Here is a 25,131-nt window from a genome sequence, read left to right as displayed (position 1 = left end):
AGTCACTTCACTTCTCTGTGCCTCAGTTCCCTCATCTGTAAAATGGGGATTAAGACTGTGAGCCCCACATGGGACAATGTGATCACCTTGTATCCCCCCAGCGCTTAGAACAGTGCTTTGCACATAGTAAGTGCGTAACAAATACCAACATTATTATTATTATTATTATGTGCCATGCACTGTACTAGGCACTGGGGTGGAAACAAGATAATCAGGTTGGACAGAGTCCATGTCACACACGGGACCCACAGCTTTAATCCCCATTTTAAGATGAGGTCTGTAGGCTGCAATATCAGTAAGGGTAGGGAATGTGCTTGCTAATTCTGCACTCTGCCAAGCACGGAATACAGTGCTCTGCACATAGTAAGTGCTCAATAAATACCACTGATTGATCGATTGATGAGTTAACAGGCACAGAGAAGTTAAGTGACTTGGCCAAGGTCACACAGCATTCAAGTGATGGAGCCGGGATTAGAATCCAGGTCCTATGAGTCCCAGGCCTGCGCTCTTTGTGTCATCCTGAGCATGAAGTTTATACTGGGTTATAATTTTTAAACTGGACAAAGATGTTCTAATCTTTAACTTGGATTTGCCTCATTCTGACCAGATCAGCTAAATATCAGGTTGCTTATATGGGTTAAAACAAGAGGATCCTCTCTTCCACATGACCTTCAGTGCAACTGCACAGAACAGTAGCAAATCAGAACTTGAAGGATTTGCCTTTGGCAACACTTCAGAACAGTTAGCAGAAGCCGATTATTTCAGGGAAGAAGCACGCAATACGCAAAAGCAAGTATTTAACTATTTCCCATATCTGTGATGGGAACTCAGAAAAATATCACTCAAACACTACTAGAAACAGAGTCATGTTTTAATAACAAATACTTATTTTAAAAAGGAGCCAAGTATTGACTGAGAAATCATTTCTCAGGCCAAACGTTAATCTAATGTAAAGTAAAATGTAAGAAGTAAGATTTCAAAACCCAAAATATTTCACGCTGAAGCATTCTCAGAACAATATAACAAACTCCGATATGAAAAGAAACTAGATTCTTACCTCTAACTGTAAGGCGTCTATTTTTTCTTCCTGACAAGTATCACCCTCACACTCATACTGCACTATCTTTCCATCTGTTTTACTTGCAACCAACCGATGGACATAATTATCTAAAGAAAAGAATGATTCAACTAAAGGATGTCTTTTCAGTTTGAAAAAGTGAGCTCTAAGAAGAACTTTTTATATAAAGTACAAACGAATGACTTGACAAGATATTTTTTTCCTTAGCACAAGATACACTTGAGTCTTAATATTGGAGAACTTACAACACTTCTATAATAAGTTACTCAGATATTTAGGGAGTGAAGATGAAGCAATACGCAATATTAGTTTTGCCATTTTTGAATGATCAGTGCTTGTAAAAACCAGATTGGAATTTAGCCTCAATTCCTCAAATCTTCACGACGGAAATAAAATTTCAAGCACAAGGGGAAAACTATTAGCCACTCCCAAAAGTTTGAAAAAGTGAAACGATGGTGTTCTCACTATAAATCTGAATTTGTACCTCCAGCATAATCCCAGACTCGGTGATTGGTCAGCTGCATGGCATATGTGTGCTGTGTTTCCTCGAAATGCTTGTACGCATGTCGACTTACATACCGTCCACATCCTATATGGCCGCATATCAAGCAAATCCAGAGGTTCTGTCAAGAAATTTGTAAGACATTTAGAAGTTCAGTAAAAAGAGGCTGATGCAACTGGGAGGAGAAATGGCATTTAAAGGCTTTTGTTTGCATCTAGTCACTAGAATCGTCAAGTTGTGTTTCATGCTGTGTCCACGGACACAACTATTTCTTTGATATTACCCTGCGCTGTATCTGGATAGATGCATGTTGTCGGAAGAATGTTCCCCAATTCTGCTAATGCATTCTACCCCAAAACATACTGAAAAACAAACACACTGGGAGAACTGACAGTGCGAGGACTTTGGAAAAATGAACGCTATCTTGTCAGCATCCTTAACTAGAAGTTGATTCTGCTTTCACTGGCAAATTATTTCCCAAGAACAAATAGTTCAACTTGAGTACTAATGAAAGTAACAGGCAGGAGAGAAATTCAGAAGATTTTAATGTAAGCCTAAAGCTACATCAAGCAGGAATAATAAGAAAAAAGCAGCTCTGAGAAATAAGCCTTACAGTCGGAACGCCCGGTAGTTCCTTGAGGCATGAAGAAATTTTAGATTATATTTGCTCACTACCAGAAAAATCCATTATCAGTTTGAAAGGAAATTAGGTGCTACAGTTTTGACTATCAGCAAGACAGCTCTCGTGTGGCAGAAATTTAAATAGAAAGAGAAAAGCCCCAGAAAAACTGGGTTGGTGGATCACCATTTTTCCACACTCCATCATTACTTACTTCTTGAACACCACATTCAAAGCATTTATTTTCTTCTACTGGCTCAGGTGTTTGACAGTATCTGCATACAGGACAGCTACCCCAGGAATAACAGAAAGACAAAAAAGAGGGAGATAAAGAAAGATTTTTACAGATTAGACAAAACAGAAACCTGTGAAGGAACGTTGCCTTTAACGGTAATATTTTGAATCCGACAAGAGTAGGCATTCGCCGGGTCTGCACTGGCAAAAATATCTTGTAGGATCTTTTATTCCATTTGACGTTCAGATCCGAAGTTGGCTGAAAGCCAAATGGACATTCGTGAGAAGAGTGCTGAGTAGACCTGGGGGCCATTTATAGAACCAAGAACTACAGAGCCTGTCCCAGGCAGCAGTCACAACCATCATCATCATCAATCGTATTTATTGAGCGCTTACTATGTGCAGAGCACTGTACTACGCACTTGGGAAGTACAAATTGGCAACATATAGAGACAGTCCCTACCCAACAGTGGGCTCAGTCTAAAAGGGGGAGACAGAGAACAAAACCAAACATACTAACAAAATTAAATAAATAGAATAGATATGTACAAATAAAATAAATAGAGTAATAATAAATAGAGTAATATGCCAGAATGCACCGATACCTTCTCCAGTACAGGCCCCTACCATGGCAGAACCTTCCCTACACACTACAGGAGGTCGCTGATGGGATTCCCGGAGTCAACGCAAAGGTATGCAGGACATTTTGTTAATATTTTGTTAATATGTTTGGTTTTGTTCTCTGTCTCCCCCTTCTAGACTGTGAGCCCACTGTTGGGTAGGGACTGTCTCTATACGTTGCCAACTTGTACTTCCCAAGCGCCTAGTACAGTGCTCTGCACACAGTAAGCGCTCAATAAATACGACTGATTGATTGATTGATTGACAATGCTACCCTACGGCGTTCTGCAGTCTGAAACTGCTTCTGACCGACCCCATAAGCCTATAACAAAAAAACCCCAGGTGCCAATCTTTTCCTTCTTTGATTGAAACTGATGCTGTTTCCATTTGTGCTGTTTTAAGAAACGTGGGGGTGGGAGAGGAACATGATTTTTTTGTTGTTTAAAGAAAACTGTGCCGAGCTGATCCCTAACATTCCTCTGCCCTCCCATACGCATTTCTCATTTCTATGTGTTCTCTGAGGAGAACATTCAATTGGCACAAATTTATCCCCACACAATATGAACAATGCAGATTCTTGACGTAACAAGTTTATTCATACAAACACCTCTGAGAAACCCAGATCCCTTCATAGACTTCCCCCACCTCTATTTTTCAGTTTAGGTATTGAGGCGTTATTATAAAGACTCAACAAAACTCACTTTCGGGGCTGAAAGTAAGACCCAGGTGACAATCAGAGACTAGCTACTAAAATTACTTCACATTGAAGTTATTTCCACGTTTGATGTCTTTACTCTTTCAATGCCACTTCCTTCAGCATTTCAGTAATTCAAACTGAAATCTGTTGTCTCAATTTTACTCAATCTGAAACAAGATCTATTACTAGATATTGTCATTAATGTGCTTTCTAAAATTCTCATTAAATGCTATGGTTCAATGGGGTGTTGCATAAAGTATGAAGTCTGAGATAAGTACACCTGTATCGAAAATAATTTTAACTTTAGAATTGATCAGAATTGTTGGTAAGATCTTGCATCTCCACATGGTCTCAGTTTCCAATGTAATTTCCAGTCACTGTAAAAATCAGAGAGTCGAGTGCCTCGCTGATTGCAAATTACGATATTCAAAAACATGCAGTTTGAAAAAAAGTACGTTGTAGAAACTTGTAGATTCTCCATTCAATATTTTAGTCTTTTTTTAGGTCATGGGATAGTACAACTATATTTGTAATGTCAAGATCCTGAGTTGTACAATATTTAGGTTTTAGCAGAAGAAGCTGAGTAAAGTCTTTTTTTAAAAAATGGTATTTAAGCGTTTACTATGTCCCACTGTATTAACCACTGGGGTAGATACAAACTAATCCAATTGGGCACAGTCCATGTCCCAAATGGAGCTCACAGTTTTAATCCCCATTTTATAGATGAGGTAACTAAGGTACAGAGAAGTTAAACCCAAGGTCACACAGCAGACAAATGGTGGAGTTGAGATTAGAACTCTGGTCCTCTGTCTCCCGGGCCCATGCTTTTTCCATGAGGCCAGTCTGCTTCTGCTACAGATATAAAAGTAAATAACCAGGACAGAAATGAAATGTAGGTCCCTAATAATAAAAAAATAATAATAATGGTTATTTGTTAAGTGCTTACCATATACCAAGCACTGTACTAAAGGCTAGGGCAGATAGAAGATACTCAGTTCGAACAGAGTATGTATTCCACATGAAACTCTCTGTCAAGTAGAAGAGAGAAAAAATATTTATTTTCCATTTTACAGATGAGGAAACCAAGGCACAGAGAAGCTAGGTAACTTGCCCAAGGCTACACAGCAGGTAAGGGGCAGAGTTGGGATTGGACCCAGGTCCTCTGATTCCCAGGCTCATGATATTTCCACTAGGCCACACTGCTTCATAGAAAAAGGTATTGTTTTCCAAAGGGAAAATCCAAAATAGATTGACCTTTAATCCTGCAATATTAGGCCACTAGAAGGGGAACAAGAAAACCTAGGTTCCAAAACCAAGTACTGTGCTTGGCTACAGCTATTACTATTTGCCATAGGTTAAGAATCCAACTAAAGTGACATCCAGTCAGTTGCTACTCAGATGACAAGAAATTTGAGACAATGAAGGTGACACTGAAGGCAGCCCACAAACATAGAGATACTAGAATCAGACTGGCTATGAAAGAACTTGAGGTTTAATCTTTGACTTTCAGCCAATAGAGGGTCAGAATCCCAAATGGTGATTTCGGAGCAACACGAGACATAAAAATGTCAACCTCCTTCAACTTAAGAAGTAAAAAAAACCAAAACAAAATGGAAGTAGATGATTTTATTCTGAGAGAGGCTGGTTAATTAATTAATTAAGGCATTTATTAAGTGCTTACTATGTGCAAAGCACTGTTCTAAGCGCTGGGGAGGTTACGAGGTGATCAGGTTGTCCCATGGGGGCTCACTGTCTTAATCCCCATTTTACGGAAGAGGTGACTGAGGCCCAGAGAAGTTAAGTGACTTGCCCAAAATCACACAGCTGAAAAATGGCAGAGCTGGGATTTGAACCCATGGCCTCGGACTCCAAAGCCTGTGCTCTTTCCACTGAGCCACGCTGCTTCTCTAGCTGTGCTGCTTCTCTGGCTTCTCTGGTTGTACTTTTGAGGGAAGACAATAATAATACTAATAATGGCATTTATTAAGCGCTTACTATGTGCAAAGCACCGTTCTGAGCAGCATGTCCCAGTGGAAAGAGTATGGGCCTGAGAGCCAGAAGATGTGAGTTCTAACCCCAGCTCTGCTGCTTGCCCGCTGGGCAAATAAATTGAATTCTCAGTGCTTCAGTTTCCTCCACCTGTAAAACGGAGAGTAAATGAATACCTGTTCTTCCTCATGCTTAGACTGTGAGCCTCATGTGGGGCAGGGAGCATGTCTGACCTGATGAACTTGAATCTAACCCAGTGCCTGGCATACAGTAAGTGCTTAACCAATGCCACAATTACCACCATTATGATTAAGAACAAGAAAGAAAAGCTTACGTGGTGTCATCCCAGCGCTGCAGACACTGACTATGAAAGCTATGGTTGCATAACGTAGTGAGGATCCCGTTCACTGATTCGTCCATTCTTTCCAGACACACTGTGCACTTTGGGAGCTCTGTCAAGTCCATCACGGGCAGGCTGGCACCCTAGGTGCAAACAAACCATTCACAGCAATTTTCAAGCAAACACCTCAGTCTGCGGATTACCAAAAAGAATTACCCTATTGCCCGCAGCTATTATGGACACCCTGTTGGGACCAAAACATGAACGCTGAGTTGCAAAATTGAAAATATAGCTAGCCCAAGCACTTTTCAGAATAAATTTTTTGTCGTTTATCATTGCCTGTCAGTGACCATATGACTAGAATTAATGGCATTTCGCTTAGCCATGTTAAACCGTACCACGGTTGTCACCTTCCTGGGTCCACGTCAATCAGTGATGTGTACGTGTCACAGAGGCTGGGACATGAACGGGCAGCCGTGAAGGTACTGGTGACTGCGGTGGCTTCCACCTCTGTTCTGTTCCAGGCCAAAACCTCCTTCTTTGGAGGAGGAGTGTGATTACGTACGGCTTAGTAAGTGGAATGTGTCCCTGATTACCCCTCCTCCACCTCGCTAGGTTTACTTCTTCCAATCCCAGGCCAAGCATAGGCTAGTCCACCACTTTGTTTATAAACAAAGGCCATGCTGAAAATCTCGACTTCTGCCACACTCTCAAAATGGTACCTACTTTGGATAATTTCTCAATATTTAGAGTTTTAACTATTTAATGGTTGGAAATTGAGCCTTTTTTGGTTTGGAGAAAAACCCAAGATGTTCAGCAATGGCATACTTTTGCTAAATGGAAGGCCAATTTGAGTGTTTAATTGTTTTTTCCACCTAAAAGTGAATGCAGTCTAACCACTTCTTCACCAACTTCAGATTAGAGAATAGTAATTCAACTTCAAAAGATAGCACAATGCCATGTACAAGGATCTGCAGTTATCCGAATGACCAGCTGTTTTGGAATAAGTCCACTTCATTCCAGAAGCTAGCAGCTGAAAGCAGAACACATATTGCTAAGACAAGTGAAAGCGAAACGGACAACGATGTGTACAGAAAATGATTTCCAGCCTTCTAGACTGAGCTACAGGTCATTAGCATGGAATAACTAAAGATCCGTTTTATTAGTTGTTCTTAAACCAAAGAGGAAACTCCCCAAACTTACATCCTCAGATTTCAGCACTTCAGCCCTCTCCACATATACCAACTGGCAAACATCTTCCTCTATGGAGTTAAATTGCCGGCCATTACATGCCATATAGAAACTATCTGCGTCAGCCTACACACACACAGAGAGAAGAGAAAAGTAGATTACTAAAAGAAAGTGGCATTTTCCAAAACTTGCTTCATATTTGATACATAAAACCCAAAACGAATAAAAAGGAGTCATTTCTCCTCTCATATGTGGAAAAATAAAGAGCGACGACCCAAAATAACCCTTGGATATATAGAGAACTTCACAGATCAACATCCCTGCCCCTTCCCAGTATTCTCTGGACTGTTCATGGCTTTTTTTTTTTAATTAAGCCAGCAGAAAAAAAGAAAGTGTAGTACAGTGAGAGCTATTAGGATTTTAATAACCCCCAGATCTAGCCAGTTTATCCTCTTGATACCAGTTTTTCCCGAGTCAGCACCTTTGCAGCCGCTAAAAAGTAAAAAAATAAAAAAATCTTTTCACAAAGCTTGAAAATAAATCAGAACTAATAGCTGCTGTTGAAGGTCCATATTAAAAATGATGACTTCCACATCAGAAGAAAATGGGATCACTGGAACTGGATAAAGAATAGCAACTCATGTTCTTTTGAGTAAGTCACGAAAAGAACATTATTCCACAAGCAATGAGGTTTTAAATAACACACCAGTGCTCAACGTCAAAGGGGAACATTTACTGCCAAAATCCACAGGCCCAAAGTTTAACCTGCCTTGAAAACGCAAATCATGCATAATTCTCGGGGAACTGCAAGGTGAGAAGGAAGAGTGAAGACAAGTTCCTCACTCCCTTTAGATAAAAACTGTAATGGGGATTAGATTACATCTTCTCTAATTTTCAAGTCCAGGGCATTTGTGAATTTATAGTTAAGTACTAGATTTCTCATTTTGGCCATTGGAGGCAGAGAAAAATGAACCCCTCTGAAGAATTATGGAGAACAGGGTTCATTTATAATTGGCCTTAGAACCCAGGAAGAAGAGTGGAGGATCAGTACAATGTGCACACAGACATTAACCAAAACACAGGAAGTAAAGTTTGCTTTAGTTCTACCAGCTTAGGCATTTCAGCAAAGCCTTAAAATAAAAAGGAAATGGCCAGCAATGATTCCCGGACTATATAAAGACTCACACATAAAGTCAGAAGATTTTATATTAAGGTGGGAGGAGGAAAAGCTCCATTCCCCAAAGTTATAATGCTGGCTAGTTTTCATACTACTTTAAATACCAATTTGATGATATAATTCTATTCTAGAACTCTGATTATTTACACTTACTTAATATAAGCAAGGAAGCTCAGCATCTGATGGCAGTTTATAAACTCCCTGAACTCCACATTTTCAGATTATATTCCCCCACAATGAAGCAATTTTCTTAATGGGTAAAGCAATTTTTACCTTCAATTTAGCAAGATGTTAACAGTAGCAGCCTAGGTAATGAATTCCTGAACGGCACAAAAAAGGCCCCATAAAATGGCTCCGTTCGTCAAACCTGTCAGCTTTTTCTTGCAATTCTTTAAGCTCAGAAAGGGCACATTAAAATGACTCTTTGTATACTGATGACAGCTTGCCAGGTATCTGGACTTTAGTGCTAGCTTCTTAGGGACTCAGTACAGTGCCAGAGTGGTTCATATTGCTGCTGAAGAAAGGCATGGCTAACTTCCCTCACATAGTTTCTGCCTGAATCTTTCAACATCACTTGAGTCTGGCATCCCTCCACAAAGGAATAGAGGGGGGTGTAAAATCAAGGAGGGAGAAGGAAAAAGCTGGGGTAAGAAAAACTGCAAGACATCCCTATGCTAAAAAGTAGACATGAAAAAAATGTAATCGATTTTTGGGTGTCCCCCCTTTCCCCAGTAGCAAAGGATGATGCTCCATCCTGGGGGGGGTGGCAAACAAACTAAAATTGCCACAGCCTTTGGGATGGTAATATATACCTGGAAATATATTTGATCTCTTCTAGAAATTTCTCTGTACTAAACATGAATTTCACATCATCACTTAAATTCAGATATTTCAGAGGAAATCATCATCCTCATCAACAGTACTTATTGAGCACTTACTATGTTCAGAGCACTGTACTAAGCATTTGGGAGAGTACCATACACAGATTGGCTTACATGTTTTTTTCCCCACAATGGGCTTATCAGTCTAGAAAAATGGATGGCAGCCTTGAAGTCACCTAGACACAGCTACTTGATGAGGGTTTGTTTTCTTCTTAAAGAGGGTTAAAAAACATAAATGTTGGCCAAGAACACACAGTAGCATTATAGGGTGACCCTGAGTCATTGATGTCCCACTGAGAATTAGCTTTTTCTAGTTTCCAATGCAGGGATCAGGTTGCTAGCTACAAATAATAAGAAAAGGCTTGTCGGCTTGCCCCAATACTAGATCCAGGAAAGAGAATAGATTAAGGTGAAAAACACCTCTCTCTCCACTCCACTGAATGAATTTCTTACTGCAAACTGAATGATCTAAAGGACATATTAAGCCTAAGTACACATGCCTGCCTATAAGACCTTCAGCCTGAAACTGAGGGCAGAAGTTCACAGCAGATGGGCATGGTGCAGAGATCTCTGAAAAAGTTTCAGAGCTGAGCGAGGGTCTCCAGCAACAAGTCTAGTGGCAGTAGGTGCAGAAAAGTTGAGTTCCTCCATATCATATTTTGAAAAAGGAGATGAACTGAACGAACAGGAGCCTTCAACTAGGACAGTGAGTTTCTAGGTGTCATGGGACAAGATGATCAATGCTACTGATACAATGGGACTCAGACATCCCGAATGAGTTAAACCAATACTCACTGCTCATTCTAGCATTTGCTACAAGAAATTGTTTTGGAAACTGAACTTACTATTCTTGTGTAATAAAAGCACATGCCTGAAAGATTTAAGAGCTCAGAGGATTTGGAATATCCTCCTGAAAGGGGTGTTTTTTCTTGCCCATTCACATTCCTTTCCATGTTTGGCAAGTACTGAGATTCTTACGGAACTTGAGAATACAGAAGACAGATTTTCTTTTCTGGGCCCTATAACTCTGAGCTTTTCTCAAGGGATGCATTAGTTTGGGGTAATTCTTATGATTGAAGAAGGAATTTACGATAAATATGTGTGTGTGTATACACACACACACACACACACAAACACACACACACACACACACACAGTATACATTTATTCTCTTCACCTCTCATCTCCAGCAGACAAATGCTACCAAATTAAAATAGCTTGACAGCAGCACTAGCCCTCTATTTGCAAAGCTCCTTAATGATTTCAAGGCTTTTGACACTGAATACAAACAGTTGGTTTGGGTGCTCTCTTTGGCTCTCAGCCTAGGTTGTAAAATTTCAGGTTTTGTGTGGGCAATGTACATGGCAGCAGATGAAACTCATTTCTGTTGTTAAGATTTCACTTATGCAGTGTCTGCTGAACTGCAGGTGCAGATATAGCAGTGGGCCACGAAGCACTCTAATCTCACCTGAGAAAGTCTGCATCATACTGCGGCTTCTCTTTGAGGTCATGGGGTAAACTGAAATTAGCTAGGTCCCATTTTACTCGGAGATTACATTTTCTTGTGGCTCTTAGCAGCCATCAGCCATCTCTCCTGCCCTCCTTTAGATAGATACAGGGAATACTGTGGCATTTCCTCCCTCTCATCCACAAACCCATGCAATCTTTCAGAGGCCAGAGCTAATGGGTATCGAAAGCTTTACACCCAACACACCTGTTTCTCTTGGCTTCTGGTTATCATGGCCTCTATCTGGGACAAAGGCAGGGAGGATGTTTATCAGTAAAGCGGAGTTTTTGGCAATTATCTATTTTACATGCCTGGGTAATATGCACACAGATTAAACAATATACACCGAGTCCAAAATATAGCAGGCAACAAAACCTCAGAAATTTCTGAAAACCGTAGGGTAGTTCCTTCAATAACTTTCCGGCTCCCTCCTTAATTCAAGCTATCATCTCTTGACTACTGCATTAGCCTCCTCGCTGATCTTCCTGCTTCTGGCCTCTGACCTCTTCAGTCTAAACTGCATTCTACTGCCTGGCTTATCCTCCTGAAACAAAGCAATCTGTGTTGAAAAACCGTCTCTGGCTGTCCATCTTCCTAGGCATCACAGCTCTTCGCCAGCACTCACCTTCTTATATAGCTTGCTTTCTTCTCCCGCTATACCCAAAATGATCTTCTAAACCTTACTCTGAAGGTTCCCATCTCCTATCCAGGGCTCACTCTTTCCCCTCCCTGGAACTCCCTCCCATTTCCAAACCTCTCTCCATCTTCAAAGCTCTCCTCTAGACCTACTTCCTCCAAAAGGTATAAGAATTATGGTACTTGTTAAGTGCTTCTGTGCCAAGCACTTCACCATACTATACAATGAGGGAAATACAATAATAATAATAATGATGGCATTTATTAAGTGCTTACTATGTGCAAAGCACTGTTCTAAGCACTGGGGAGCCTACAAGGTGATCAGGTTGTCCCACGGGGGGCTCACAGTCTTAATCCCCATTTTACAGATGAGGTAACTGAGGCAATGATCAGGTTGGACACTATCCCTCTCCTGCAGTGCTCACAGTCTAAACTGGAGGAAGGAGAATTTAATCTCAATTTAACAGATGAGGAAACCAAGGCCCAGACAATGACTTTCCCCCTCTTCAAAGGCATATTGAAGGCACATCTCCTCCAAGAGCCCTTCCCAGATTAAGCCCCACTTTTCCTCATCTCCCACTCCCTTCTGCGTCACCCTGACTTGCTCCCTTTGCTTTCCCCCTACTCTCAGCCCCACAGCATTTATATACAGATCTGTAATTTTATTTATTTGTTTGATATCTGCCTCCACGCCTCTAGATTGTAAGCTCACTGCAGGCAGGGAATCAATCAATCAATCGTATTTATTGAGCGCTTACTATGTGCAGAGCACTGTACTAAGCGCTTGGGAAGTACAAATTGGCATCACATAGAGACAGTCCCTACCCAACAGTGGGCTCACAGTCTAAAAGTCTAAAAAATAAATGGAATATGACCATTTATTGTTGTATTGTACTTTCCCAAGCACTTAGTACAGTGCTCTGCACACTGTAAGCATTCAATAAATATGACTGACTGACTGAATGAATGAAGTGACCTGCTCAAGGTCACAGAGCAGGAAAATGGCAGAGCCAGGATTAAAACTCAGATCTACTGACTCCGAGGCCCGGGTTCTTTCCACAAGGCCACGACGCTTCCAACTAAGTTCAACACTCCCTGGTTGGGTCACCCAAGTATATACTGATTTACACACTCCACTTATTTATTCATTCATTTCATTCTTTCAAGATTTTACCTTCAAACTATCTTTTTTTCCCTTCTGCTCTTACTTTAAGTACATGTACATGCCTGTTTCCTTTAGACTAGAAACTTCTTGAGATGGGGCTCATGTCTTTCTTCTTTGTTGAACTCTTCCTTAGAGACTGTATCAGTGCTCTGCACGTATACATATTGCTACACCAGTGCTTTGCACACAACAAGCCACTAATAAGTGCTCCCTATTAAATTGTACTGAATATCCTGAATGGCTTCTGAAGCTCACCCTTATTTATTTATTTTTTTTCCAAATTCTCCCCATCTAAAGAAAAGTCATCACCCACAGTCACAGGCTACAATTTTCACTTGAGTTGTTTCTAAACATCGAATTCCACAGATGCTTCTGAAAAAATGTTTGTCTACTAGACCCATGACTACTTAATGTAGAACACCTAGGTTACAAAGTCTGCTCCGATCTCAGACGTAGCTAAACAGCAGTAATCAGAATGGTTGATTTAGGAAATCTTGTTTACAAAAAATATTTGGCCACAAAGTGTCTTTTCAGATAGAGTTCAAATTATTTACATGAACAAACACTATCAAATCACACACTGCCGGAGTCACACAATTTCAAAATACAGGTCTTTAATATTTTAACTTTTACCTGTGTACTAAACTTTATCAGCACCATGTATTGGTTTGGAGTGGAGTCTCTGATGATTTTCATGTGTTCAATTACTTCATTAAATGGGGCCACAAACTTCATTAGGTCATGACTGGTCATTGTAGCGGGGACTGTGAGAATACACAGCATGGCACTGCGCCTCACATCTTCTTTTAGGGAGGTCATCTTACTAATAAGACAATAATTAGACTGTCTTAAATAGATGAGGTAAGGTTAGATCAGACCACACTAATTTGACATCTTACTAATAAGACAATGCCATTTTATGGAAGACAAAAGAATAAAAAAAAATCAAACTTATTTGACTAGTTATTTTTCTAATACATCAAAAATATTAAAAACAAACAGCTCTTTTTACCTCTTCACATAAAAGCAAAAGGAAATTTTCCAATTATTCCACCTTGTGAACTTTTGGCTGTTTTAGTATAAGACTGGCAATTGCATATCTGTCCCTGGCAAACAATGATCACAGTTTGTTGCCAATCTGCTACTGGCTATTCTAAGGCAAAGCGATTATTATCAATGAGACTAGAAGTTGTAGGGGAGGAAGAGCAGCTCAGTGTTAAGAACGGATTCATGAAACCATGGGAATGTATAAATACTCTGGCATCTTTATAGATTTCTTGAAGAACACTAAAATTTTACTCAGTTGCAACAAGCACAGTGAACTGGAGAAGTCCAATAACCTACAAAGTCATTTGACTTCTGAAATATAATATAAATCTACTTTTGAAACAAAAGCTATTATCATAATGGGAAATTCCTAAAACTCTCTGTCTACGGTAGAAATGTTGCATTTTCTCAATGGGACCCTGGTAGACAGCAGAGAACAAGGATTCTCATTAAAAAGCTATTCAACTTCATTTTTAAATCCATTCACTTTTGAGGCCCTGGGTTCTTTGGTTATTTTTCCTCCTAAATATAGCCAACTGCCAGTTGTTCATGGGGCTAATTATTCAGTTTGTGGATTTTATAGGCCAACATTTATTTCTCCTATTCCATGCTGCCCACCCCCCACACCAAGGGTCTATTTTTTGTTCATTTTACTCCTTCCACCAAAAGGTGGATGAGACAAGAAGGCCAAGTGAAAACCAAATCAGCCTGATATGCTCCTTATTAGTGTCTCTTGTAAAAGAAAGATTTGATGAAATTTTGTCTAAAATAATATGTGAATTAATCACATTCACCCTGTCCTCCATGACAAAGAATAACCAAGTGCTGGTGGTATTCTTTTTACTATTTATTCTTTGGAGCCCTCTGGCCAAAAATGGGCCAGGGGCAATGATCTAATAATACAGTGCAGTGTCAAGAACTGGCTAGCACACAACACTATAAAACTGTAATTTTCAGCCTAGATTCCCATTTCCTCTTGGGGGGGGGGGGGGTGCAATGGATCACTAACCTAGAAAATACAAATCTTCGGTGCCACAAAAGACAGAAAGACTCACTTATGTTTCAGCTGGCTAACCCAAGAGGAATTTTTTTTCCTTACTTTGTTTTGTACAGATGCATAATACCGTGAACTATTTCAACAGATGGATTTCCACTGAAGAATGATATCTGGTCCGGAAGTTGTTTAGAAGGAGAATCTGGAGCAGCTTCTAGGCACTCTTTACTCTGATGTCCATTTCTAGTTTTCTCAGGAGTGGACGATGCCTCTGAAGACTTTCTTTCTTCCATTGTAGCTTTTACCTCATCTTTCACAAATCAAAAGTTTTGGGGTTATAAATCGCAGTATTTAGAGATTAGGAATAATGCTTGGAAAAAAAAAATCAGGCCAGGTCTAAATTTCACGACAGAAAAATGGTCTTTAGTAGCCAAATTACAAATAACTCTTTGTGCTTCACTCAGACCGATCTTCCTAAAGTGAACAATTTTTTTTGTATGATAAAAATGGACATTACCTCAGATGCTCATAAATCATTGTCTTTGATGGTTTCTAAAGACTTAGCATTTGTCAGAATCTGACATGTTCTACAAACTAAACCAGTTGGCGAGGACACTCTCAACGGCCAGTATATTCCCAAACTGGACGTACCAGTCCTACCCACTTCTACCCCTATGTTCAGTACACATCCACCTACTCAGAATGGAGCAGGCATAAACACAGTAGGAGGGAATAATGTGTTTATTTGGATTCACAGATGATATGTCGTCCAGCCAGGGAGTAACTGCTCTCCTACTTTTTACAAGGTGGCAAGCTTAGTCTGGCAGGATTACTTTAAAAAGAAACACATGGAATAAAGTGAAATGTGGCATTTACCAATCACTATCATTTTTGCTACAGAAATTTTAAAATAAAGATTTACCAGCAAACAGAAGGCTTCTTGAACAGATCTAAAACAATTAGAACACAAACACTGCACAAGAGTCTCCTGGGCCACGATCTCCAACCCCCCCAACTAATTTACAGGCTTTGGGAAAACCTACCTGGATTATTTTTTATGGTTTCAATGATCATATCTGTCATTTCTCGCCGGCCCAAATGTTGGTGAATAATTGCCGCCTTCTCCACTGGTACTTTTCCTTCTAAATAGCCCTTAGCTGAAGCTAGAGTTTTTTCTTTGATTTCCTCATCAGACATTTCCCTAGCTAAAGAGAACATAAATGATTAACATGTTATGGTGACTGTTTTGCTGGTAAAATAAGCTCCTCCCTATTCTCATAAAGACAAAACAGGATTGACAGCCTCAATAGTGAGCTACTGTGTTATTAGAAATTGGTAAGAACACAACTCATTTTTTTCCATCACCTCTGACGGGAAAGGAGAGGTAGGACTTTAAAACATAGCTGATTTAACCATTCTAAATGTTGAACGAACACCATAACTAAACCATAAATACATACAAGGTTGTTCTGTTGAAAATGAGAACTTTAAAATTTAAGTAGAAAAATAAAATAAAATTTCAAAGCGGACTTGACAGACATTCTTTCAGCAAACTGACTCATAATAGTTAAAAAAAACAAAAAACAAAAACTCAGAAATGTATCCAGGATGCCCAATTAACAAATGGTTAACAAGAAGCATTTTCAAAAATTCAGTTAAAAAATAGTCTTTGAAGTCTTAACTCCAAACGGTACACTACTACCAGTATATATAAAGGCAGGAACTAGGTTCCTGCGTTGTCATATTCCTAAACCTGAAAGCCTTGAAAATGAAAGAAGGTATTTTGATTTCTTAGTGGTAACATTTTAAGAGACTACTGGCCCTTACAGGTCCTTGAGATCTGGTTAATGTAGGATTTAAAATCCTTTCTAAATTCAGAGTGCTCAGAGGAATTTAGAAGTTTGGAGGCACTAGAGAAGCAGTGTGGCTCAGTGGAAAGAGCATGGGCTTTGGAGTCAGAGGTCATGGGTTTGAATCCCGGCTCCGCCACGTCTGCTGTGTGACCTTGGGCAAGTCACTTAACTTCTCTGAGCCTCAGTTACCTCATCTGTAAAATAAGGATTAAGACTGTGAGCCCCATGTGGGACAACCTGATCACTTTGTATCCCCCCAAGCGCTTAGAACAGTGCTTTGCACATAGTAAGTGCTTAACAAATGCCAACATTATTATTATTACTTAAGAAGCTTAGTCTCACACACGAATTTACTCATTCAATTGTATTTATTGAGCACTTATTGCATGCAGAGCACTGCACTAAGCACTTGGGAAGTACAATTCAGCAACATATAGAGACAGTCCCTACTTAACAATGGGCCAAGATTAGGCCAATGGAAAGACGCAGAGGGAAGCAGCAAGGTCTAGGGGAGAGGGCACAGGTCTGGGAATTAGAGGATCCAAATTCCAATCCCGGCTCTGCCACATGCCTGCTGGGCAACCCTGGGCAAGTCACTTAACTTCTCTGTGTCTCAGTTTCCTCATCGGTAAAATGGGAATTCAATATCTGTTCTCCCTCCTACTTGGACTGTGTTTTGACCTGATCACCTTGGATCTACCCCTGCGCTTAGTAACAGGCTTGCCACATAGTGAGCATTTAAATACCAGAATTATGATGTGGGGAAAGATTTCGGTCCCAACCTACTTCCCCATCATCATCACCGGTATTTTCTGAGCGCTTTACTATGTGCAAAGCATTGTACTAAGCATGTGGGGAAAGTACAACCCAACCAAGTTGCAGACTGTAAGGCTGTTACGGGCAGGGAACTTCTCTGCTAATTCTGCTGTACTCTCCTAAGCGCTTAGCACAGAGTATTATTGCCAAGTAATTGCTAAGCACTTAGTACTATTGAGCAAATAGCAAATGCTTAATAAATACCACTGAATGAGTTGGCATACACGTTCCCTGCCCATAAAGTGCAGCACAGAAGCTGAGTGGGAATCTTCATTCATTCAATTGTATTTACTGAGCGCTTACTGTGTGCAAAGCACTGTACTAAGCGCTTGGGAGAGCATAACAAACAGGGTGGCTTAGTGGAAAGAGCACGGGCTTGGGAGTCACAGGTTTTGGGTTGCAATCCCAGCACTGCCACTTATCAGTTGTGTGACTTTGGGCAAGCCACTTAATTTCTCTGCGCCTCAGTTACCTCATCTGCAAAATGGGGATTAAGACTGTGAGCCCCACGTGGGACAACCTGATTACCCTGTATCTACCCCAGTGCTTAGAACAGTGCTTGGCACATAGTAAGTGCTTAACAAATACCATCATTATTATTATTACCCCAGTGCTTGGAACATTCAATCGTATTTATTTTACTTTGTTAATATGTTTTGTTTTGTTGTCTGTCTCCCCCTTCTAGACTGTGAGCCCACTGTTGGGTAGGGACCGTCTCTATCTGTCGCCAACTGGTACTTCCCAAGCGCTTAGTCCAGTGCTCTGCACACAGTAAGCGCTCAATAAATGCGATTGAATAAATGAATGAATATTGAGAGCTCACCTCCTCCAGGAGGCCTTCCCACATTCAGCCCCCTCCTTCCCCTCCCCATAGCACCTGTATATATGTTTGTACGGATTTATTACTCCATTTATTTATTTTACTGGCCCATATTTATTCTATTTATTTTATTTTGTTGATATGTTTTGTTTTGTTGTCTGTCTCCCCCTTCTCGACTGTGAGCCCACTGTTGGGTAGGGACCGTCTCTAGATGTTGCCAACTTGGACTTCCCAAGTGCTTAGTACAGTGCTCTGCACACAGTAAGAGCTCAATAAATACGATTGATTGATTGATTGAGCGTTGTGTGCAGAACACTGTACTAAGCACTTAGCAGTGCTTGGCACATAGTAAGCGCTTAACAAGTGGTTTTTGTTATTGTTCTTATTATATTATACATTAATACCATTATTATTATTATAACAAGACATTCTTGCCCTCAATGAGCTGTCTAGAGGAGGAGGCAGACATTAATATAGATAAATAAATGACAGATCTATACATATGTGCTGTGGGGATGGGAGGGAGGATGAATGAAGGAGCAAATAAGAGAGGCACAGAGGGAGTGGGAGAAAAGGAGAGGAGGGCTTAGTTAGGAAAGGATCCTTGGAGGAGATGGGCCTTCATTAAGGTTTTGAAGTGGGGGAGTGCAATGATCTGTCTGATATCTGATATCTGATATCATATCTGTCTGATATGAGGAGGGAGGGCATCTCCGGAGCCAGGAGTCTGTATCAGGGGCCCAGTTGTTGTCCCCACTCCTGGTGCTGTTGCTCGCTTGCCCTGCCATGGAAGAAAGGCTCGGCCCCTCCTGAGCGCAGGTCTTGGGAAGCGGAAGGGTTGTGGTCCGTCTTATTCCTTCTAGACTGTGAGCCCGTTGTTGGGTAGGGATCGTCTCTATCTGTTGCCGACTTGTACTTTCCAAGCGCTTAGTCCAGTGCTCTGCACACAGTAAGTGCTCAGTAAATACGACTGAATGAATGAAAGGAAATTGCAGAGAGCCCCGGAGCCGATTTTCCCCGCGACAGCAAAGGCCGGGGCCCTTGGCTGGAAGCACAAACTACAGCTCTACCGGGGCTCCCGGGGAGGGGACGGGGGATCGGAATATTCGATTGGGAAAAGGGAAGGAGGCTCAATCATTCATTCAATCGTATTTATTGAGCGTTTACTGTGTGCAGAGCACTGGACTAAGCGCTTGGAAAGTACAATTCGGCAACAGATGGAGACAATCCCTACGCAATTACCGGCTCACAGTCTAGAAGGGGGAGACGGACAACAAAACAAAGCAAGTAGGCAGGTGTCGATACCATCAAAATAGATAAATAGAATTATAGCTATATACACATCATTAATAAAATAAAGTAATGCGTGCAAATAAACACAAATGCTGTGGGGAGGGAAGGGGTAGGGCAGAGGAGGGAGTGGGGGCAATGGGGAGGGGAGGAGGACGAAAGGATAGGAGGGGGCTCGGTGTGGGAAGGCCTCCTGGAGGAGGTGAGCTCTCAGTAGGGCTTTGAAGGGAGGAAGAAAGCTAGGTTGGCGGATGTGCGGAGGGAGGGCATTCCGGGCCAGGGGGAGGACGTGGGCCGGGGGTCGACGGCGGGACAGGCGAGAATGAGGCCTAACGGTGAGGAGGTTAGGAACAGAGGAGCGGTGGGTGCGGGCTGGGCTGGGCAAGGAGAGGGACCGTCGCTGTTGCCGATCTGTACTACCCAAGTGCTAAGTACAGTGCTCTGCACAAAGTAAGCGCTCAATAAATACGACTGAATGAATGAAAGGGAGGTGTGGTAGGAGGGGGACAGGTGATGGACAGCTTCGGGGCCAAGGGTTTTTGCTTCATGCGAAGGTTGATGGGCAACCACTGGAGATTTTTGAGGAGAGGAGCGACATGCCTACAGCGTTTCATTCACTCATTCAATAGTATTTACTGAACACTTACTGTGTGCAGAGCACTGGACTAAGCGCTTGGAAAGTACAAAGTACGAGAAGCAGCGTGGCTCAGTGGAAAGAGCCCGGGCTTGGGAGTCAGAGGTCATGGGTTCGAATCCTAGCTCCGCCACTTGTCAGCTGTGTGACTGTGGGCAAATCACTTCACTGGGCCTCAGTTCCCTCATTTTCTTAGAACAGTGCTTCAACACTCAAAACAGTGCTTTGCACATAGTAAGCGCTTAATAAATGCCATTATTATTATTATTATTAAAATGGGGATTAAGACTGTGAGCCCCACATGGGACAACCTGATCACCTTGTATTCATTCAATCGTATTTATTGAGCACTTACTGTTTGCAGGGCATTGTACGAAGCGCTTGGGAAGTACAAGTTGGCAACATATAGAGATGGTCCCTACCCAACAAGGGGCTCACAGTCTACAAGGGGGGAGACAGACAACAAAACAAAACATTCATCATTCAATTGTATTTACTGAGCGCTTACTGTGTGCAGGGCACTGTACTAGGCGCTTGAGAAGTACAAGTTGGCAACATATAGAGACGGTCCCTACCCAACAATGGGCTCACAGTCTAGAAAGGGATGACAGACAACAAAACAAAACATATTAGCAAAGTAAAATAAATAGAATAGTAAATATGAACAAGTCAAATAGAGTAATAAATCCATACATACATATATACAGGTGCTGTGGGGAGGGGAAGGAGCGTGGCTCAATGGAAAGAGCACGGGCTTAAGAGACAGAGGTCATGGGTTCAAATGCCGACTCTGCCAATTGTCAGCTGTTTGACTTTTGGCAAGTCACTTAACTTCTCTGGGCCTCAGGGACCTCATCTGTAAAATGGGGATGAAGACCGTGAACCCCACTTGGGACAATCTGATCACTTTGTTTCCTCTCCAGCGCTTAGAACAGTGCTTTGCACATAGTAAGCGCCTAACAAATGCTATCATTATCAACTTGTACTTCCCAAGTGCTTAGTACAGTGCTCTGCACAGTAAGTGCTCAATAAATATGATTGAATGAATGAATGAATGAAGGAGGTAGGGCGGGGGGATGAGGAGGTGTCCTCCCCAGCGCTTAGAAGAGTGCTCTGCGCATAGTAAGCGCTTAACAAATGCCATCGTTATTATTACTACAAATTGGCAACGTCTGTAGAAAGAAATGCTGGAAGCTGCAGCGTGGCTCAGTGGAAAGAGCGTGGGCTTTGGAGTCAGAGGTCATGGGTTCAAATCCCAGACTGAGCCCTCTCCTTCCTCTCCCCCTCCTCCCCCTCCCCATCCTCCCCGCCTTACCTCCTTCCCCTCCCCACAGCACCTGTATATATGTATATATGTTTGTATGTATTTATTACTCTATTTATTTTATTTGTACATATTCTATTTATTTTATTTGAATGTTTTGTTTTGTCGTCTGTCTCCGCCTTCTAGACTCTGCGTGCAGAGCACTGTACTTAGCACTTGGGAAGTACAAGTTGGCAACACATAGAGACGGTCCCTACCCAACAGCAGGCTGACAGTCTAGAAGGTGGAAATGGATAACAAAACATATTAAAATAAAATAAATGGAATGAATATGTACAAATAACACAAATAAATGGAGTAATAAATCCGCACAAACATATATACAGGCGCTGTGGGGAGGGGAAGGAGGTAAGGCGGGGGTGGGGATGGGAAGGGGGGGGCTCAGTGTGGGAAGGCTTCCTGGAGGAGGTGAGCTCTCAGTAGGGCTTTGAAGGGAGGAAGAGAGCTAGCTTGGTGGATGCGAGGAGGGAGGGCATTCCGGGCCCGGGGGAGGACGTGGGCCGGGGGTCGACGGCGGGACAGGCGAAAACGAGGCACGGTGAGGAGGTTAGCAGCGGCAGAGGAGCGGAGGGTGCGGGCTGGGCTGGAGAAGGAGAGAAGGGAGGTGAGGTAGGAGTCAACCCGGCTTTGGAGTCAGAGGTCATGGATTCAAATCCCGACTCTGCCAATTGCCAGCTGTACGACTTTGGGCAAGTCACAACTTCTCTGGGCCTCAGTTCCCTCATCTGTAAAATGGGGATAAAGACTGTGAACCGTCCGTGGGACAACCTGATCACCCTGTAACCTCCCCAGCGGTTAAAACGGTGCTTTGCACATAGTAAGCGCTTAATGCCAATATTATTACTATTCTCTGAGCCTCAGTTCCCTCATCTGTAAAATGGGGATGAAGACTGTGAGCCCCCTGTGGGACAACCTGATCATCTTGTAACCTCCCCAGCGCTTAGAACAGTGCTTTGCACACAGTAAGTGCTTAATAAATGTCATTATTATTATTCTCTGGGCCTCAGTTCCCTCATCTGTAAAATGAGGATTAAGACTGTGAGCCCCCCGTGGGACAACCTGATCACCTTGTAACCTCCCCGGCGCTTACAATAGTGCTTTGCACGGAGTAAGCGCTTAATAAATGCCATTGATATTAATAATATATATAATAACCCCGATAGCGTGGCCTCCCGCCCCGGAGGAGCCCGCTGTTGGGTAGGGACCATCTCTATATGTTGCCAACTTGTACTTCCCAAGCGCTTAGTACAGTGCTCTGCACACAGTAAGTACTCAATAAATACGATTGATTGATTGAATGAATGGGGACGAGGAGGGAGGGGCGGGACTCACCAGCCGCACTGAACCCGAAGCCGTACTTCCCAAGCGCTTAGTAGTGCTCTGCACACAGTAAGTGCTTAATAAATGCGACTGAATATATGTATACGTTTGTACATATTTATTACTCTATTTATTTTACTTGCACATATCTATTCTATTTTATTTTGTTAGTATGTTTGGTTTTGTTCTCTGTCTCCCCCTTTTAGACTGTGAGCCCACTGTTGGGTAGGGACCGTCTCTATATGTTGCCAATTTGGACTTCCCAAACACTTAGTCCAGTGCTCTGCACACAGTAAGAGCTCAATAAATACGATTGATTGATTGATTGACTGACTGACTGAATGGGGACGAGGAGGGAGGCCCGGGGCTCACCGGCCGCACTGAACCCGAAGTCGTACTTCCCAAGCGCTTAGTACAGTGCTCTGCACACAGTAAGCGCTCAATAAATACGACTGATTGATTGACTCACCGGCCGCACTGAACCCGAAGCCGTACTTCCCAAGCGCTTAGTACAGTGCTCTGCACACAGTAGGCGCTCAGTAAATACGACTGAATAAATGAATGAATGAATGAGGAGGAGGAGGGAGGGGCGGGACTCACCGGCCTCACTGAACCCGACTTGTACTTCCCAAGCGCTTAGTACAGCGCTCTGCACACAGTAAGCGCTCAATAAATACGATTGATTGATTGACTCACCGGCATCATCATCATCATCAATCGTATTTATTGAGCGCTTACTGTGTGCACAGCACTGTACTAAGCGCTTGGGAAGTACAAGTTGGCAACATATAGAGACAGTCCCTACCCAACAGTGGGCTCACAGTCTAAGAGAACAAAACCAAGCATACTAACAAAATAAAATAAATAGAATAGATATGTACAAGTAAAATAAATAGAGTAACAAATATGTACAAATATGTACCGGCCGCACTGAACCCCAAGCCGTACTTCCCAAGCGCTCAGTCCAGTGCTCTGCACACAGTAAGCGCTCAATAAATACGATTGATTGATTGACTCACCGGCCGCACTGAACCCGAAGCCGTACTTCCCAAGCGCTTAGTACAGTACTCTGCACACAGTAGGCGCTCAATAAATACGACTGAATGAATGAATGAATGTTGAGGAGTGGGGCTCACCGGCCGCACTGAACCCGACTTGTACTTCCCAAGCGCTCAGTACGGTGCTCTGCACACAGTGAGCGCTCAATAAATACGATTGATTGATTGACTCACCGGCCGCACTGAACCCGAAGCCGTACTTCCCAAGCGCTTAGTACAGTACTCTGCACACAGAAGGCGCTCAATAAATACGACTGAATGAATGAATGAATGTTGAGGAGTGGGGCTCACCGGCCGCACTGAACCCGACTTGTACTTCCCAAGCGCTCAGTACGGTGCTCTGCACACAGTAAGCGCTCAATAAATACGATTGATTGATTGACTCACCGGCCGCACTGAACCCGAAGCCGTACTTCCCAAGCGCTTAGTACAGTACTCTGCACACAGAAGGCGCTCAATAAATACGACTGAATGAATGAATGAATGTTGAGGAGTGGGGCTCACCGGCCGCACTGAACCCGACTTGTACTTCCCAAGCGCTCAGTACGGTGCTCTGCACACAGTAAGCGCTCAATAAATACGATTGATTGATTGACTCACCGGCCGCACTGAACCCGAAGCCGTACTTCCCAAGCGCTTAGTACGGTACTCTGCACACAGTAGGCGCTCAATAAATACGACTGAATGAATGAATGAATGTTGAGGAGTGGGGCTCACCGGCCGCACTGAACCCGACTTGTACTTCCCAAGCGCTCAGTACGGTGCTCTGCACACAGTGAGCGCTCAATAAATACGATTGATTGATTGACTCACCGGCCGCACTGAACCCGAAGCCGTACTTCCCAAGCGCTTAGTACAGTACTCTGCACACAGTAGGCGCTCAATAAATACGACTGAATGAATGAATGAATGTTGAGGAGTGGGGCTCACCGGCCGCACTGAACCCGACTTGTACTTCCCAAGCGCTTAGTACGGTGCTCAGCACACAGTAAGCGCTCAATAAATACAACTGATTGATTGACTCACCGGCCGCACTGAACCCGAAGCCGTACTTCCCAAGCGCTTAGTCCAGTGCTCTGCACACAGTAAGCGCTCAATAAATACAATTGATTGACTCACCGGCCGCACTGAAGCCGACTTGTACTTCCCAAGCGCTTAGTACAGTGCTCTGCACACAGTAAGCGCTTAATAAATACGACTAATTGACTTACCGGCCGCACTGAACCCGAAGCCGTACTTCCCAAGCGCTTAGTACAGTGCTCTGCACACAGTAAGCGCTCAATAAATATGACTGATTGACTCACCGGCCGCACTGAACCCGAAGCCGTACTTCCCAAG

The 25,131-nt window shown here is 42.5% G+C and overlaps 1 protein-coding gene across 1 annotated transcript in view; it reads right to left on the bottom strand.

Annotated features, from left to right (window-relative positions):
• The window catches only part of LOC119941756 (BRCA1 associated protein), a 35,310-nt gene that overhangs the window by 9,641 nt on the left and 538 nt on the right, over nt 1-25,131 (bottom strand). The window contains exons 2-9 of the mRNA XM_038762228.1: nt 15,722-15,883; nt 14,784-14,988; nt 13,271-13,460; nt 7,284-7,397; nt 6,075-6,223; nt 2,414-2,489; nt 1,563-1,701; nt 1,058-1,167 (exon numbers count right to left, since the gene is read on the bottom strand). Of these exons, the coding sequence (XP_038618156.1) occupies nt 1,058-1,167; nt 1,563-1,701; nt 2,414-2,489; nt 6,075-6,223; nt 7,284-7,397; nt 13,271-13,460; nt 14,784-14,988; nt 15,722-15,883 (1,145 nt within the window). The remainder of the gene's footprint in view (nt 1-1,057; nt 1,168-1,562; nt 1,702-2,413; nt 2,490-6,074; nt 6,224-7,283; nt 7,398-13,270; nt 13,461-14,783; nt 14,989-15,721; nt 15,884-25,131) is intronic.

This window comes from Tachyglossus aculeatus, chromosome 21 (assembly GCF_015852505.1).
Source record: "Tachyglossus aculeatus isolate mTacAcu1 chromosome 21, mTacAcu1.pri, whole genome shotgun sequence".
Taxonomy (NCBI): Eukaryota; Metazoa; Chordata; class Mammalia; order Monotremata; family Tachyglossidae; genus Tachyglossus; species Tachyglossus aculeatus.
The sequence above is the reverse complement of the archived record's forward strand: the minus strand, read 5'-3'. Positions and strand labels throughout refer to the sequence as shown.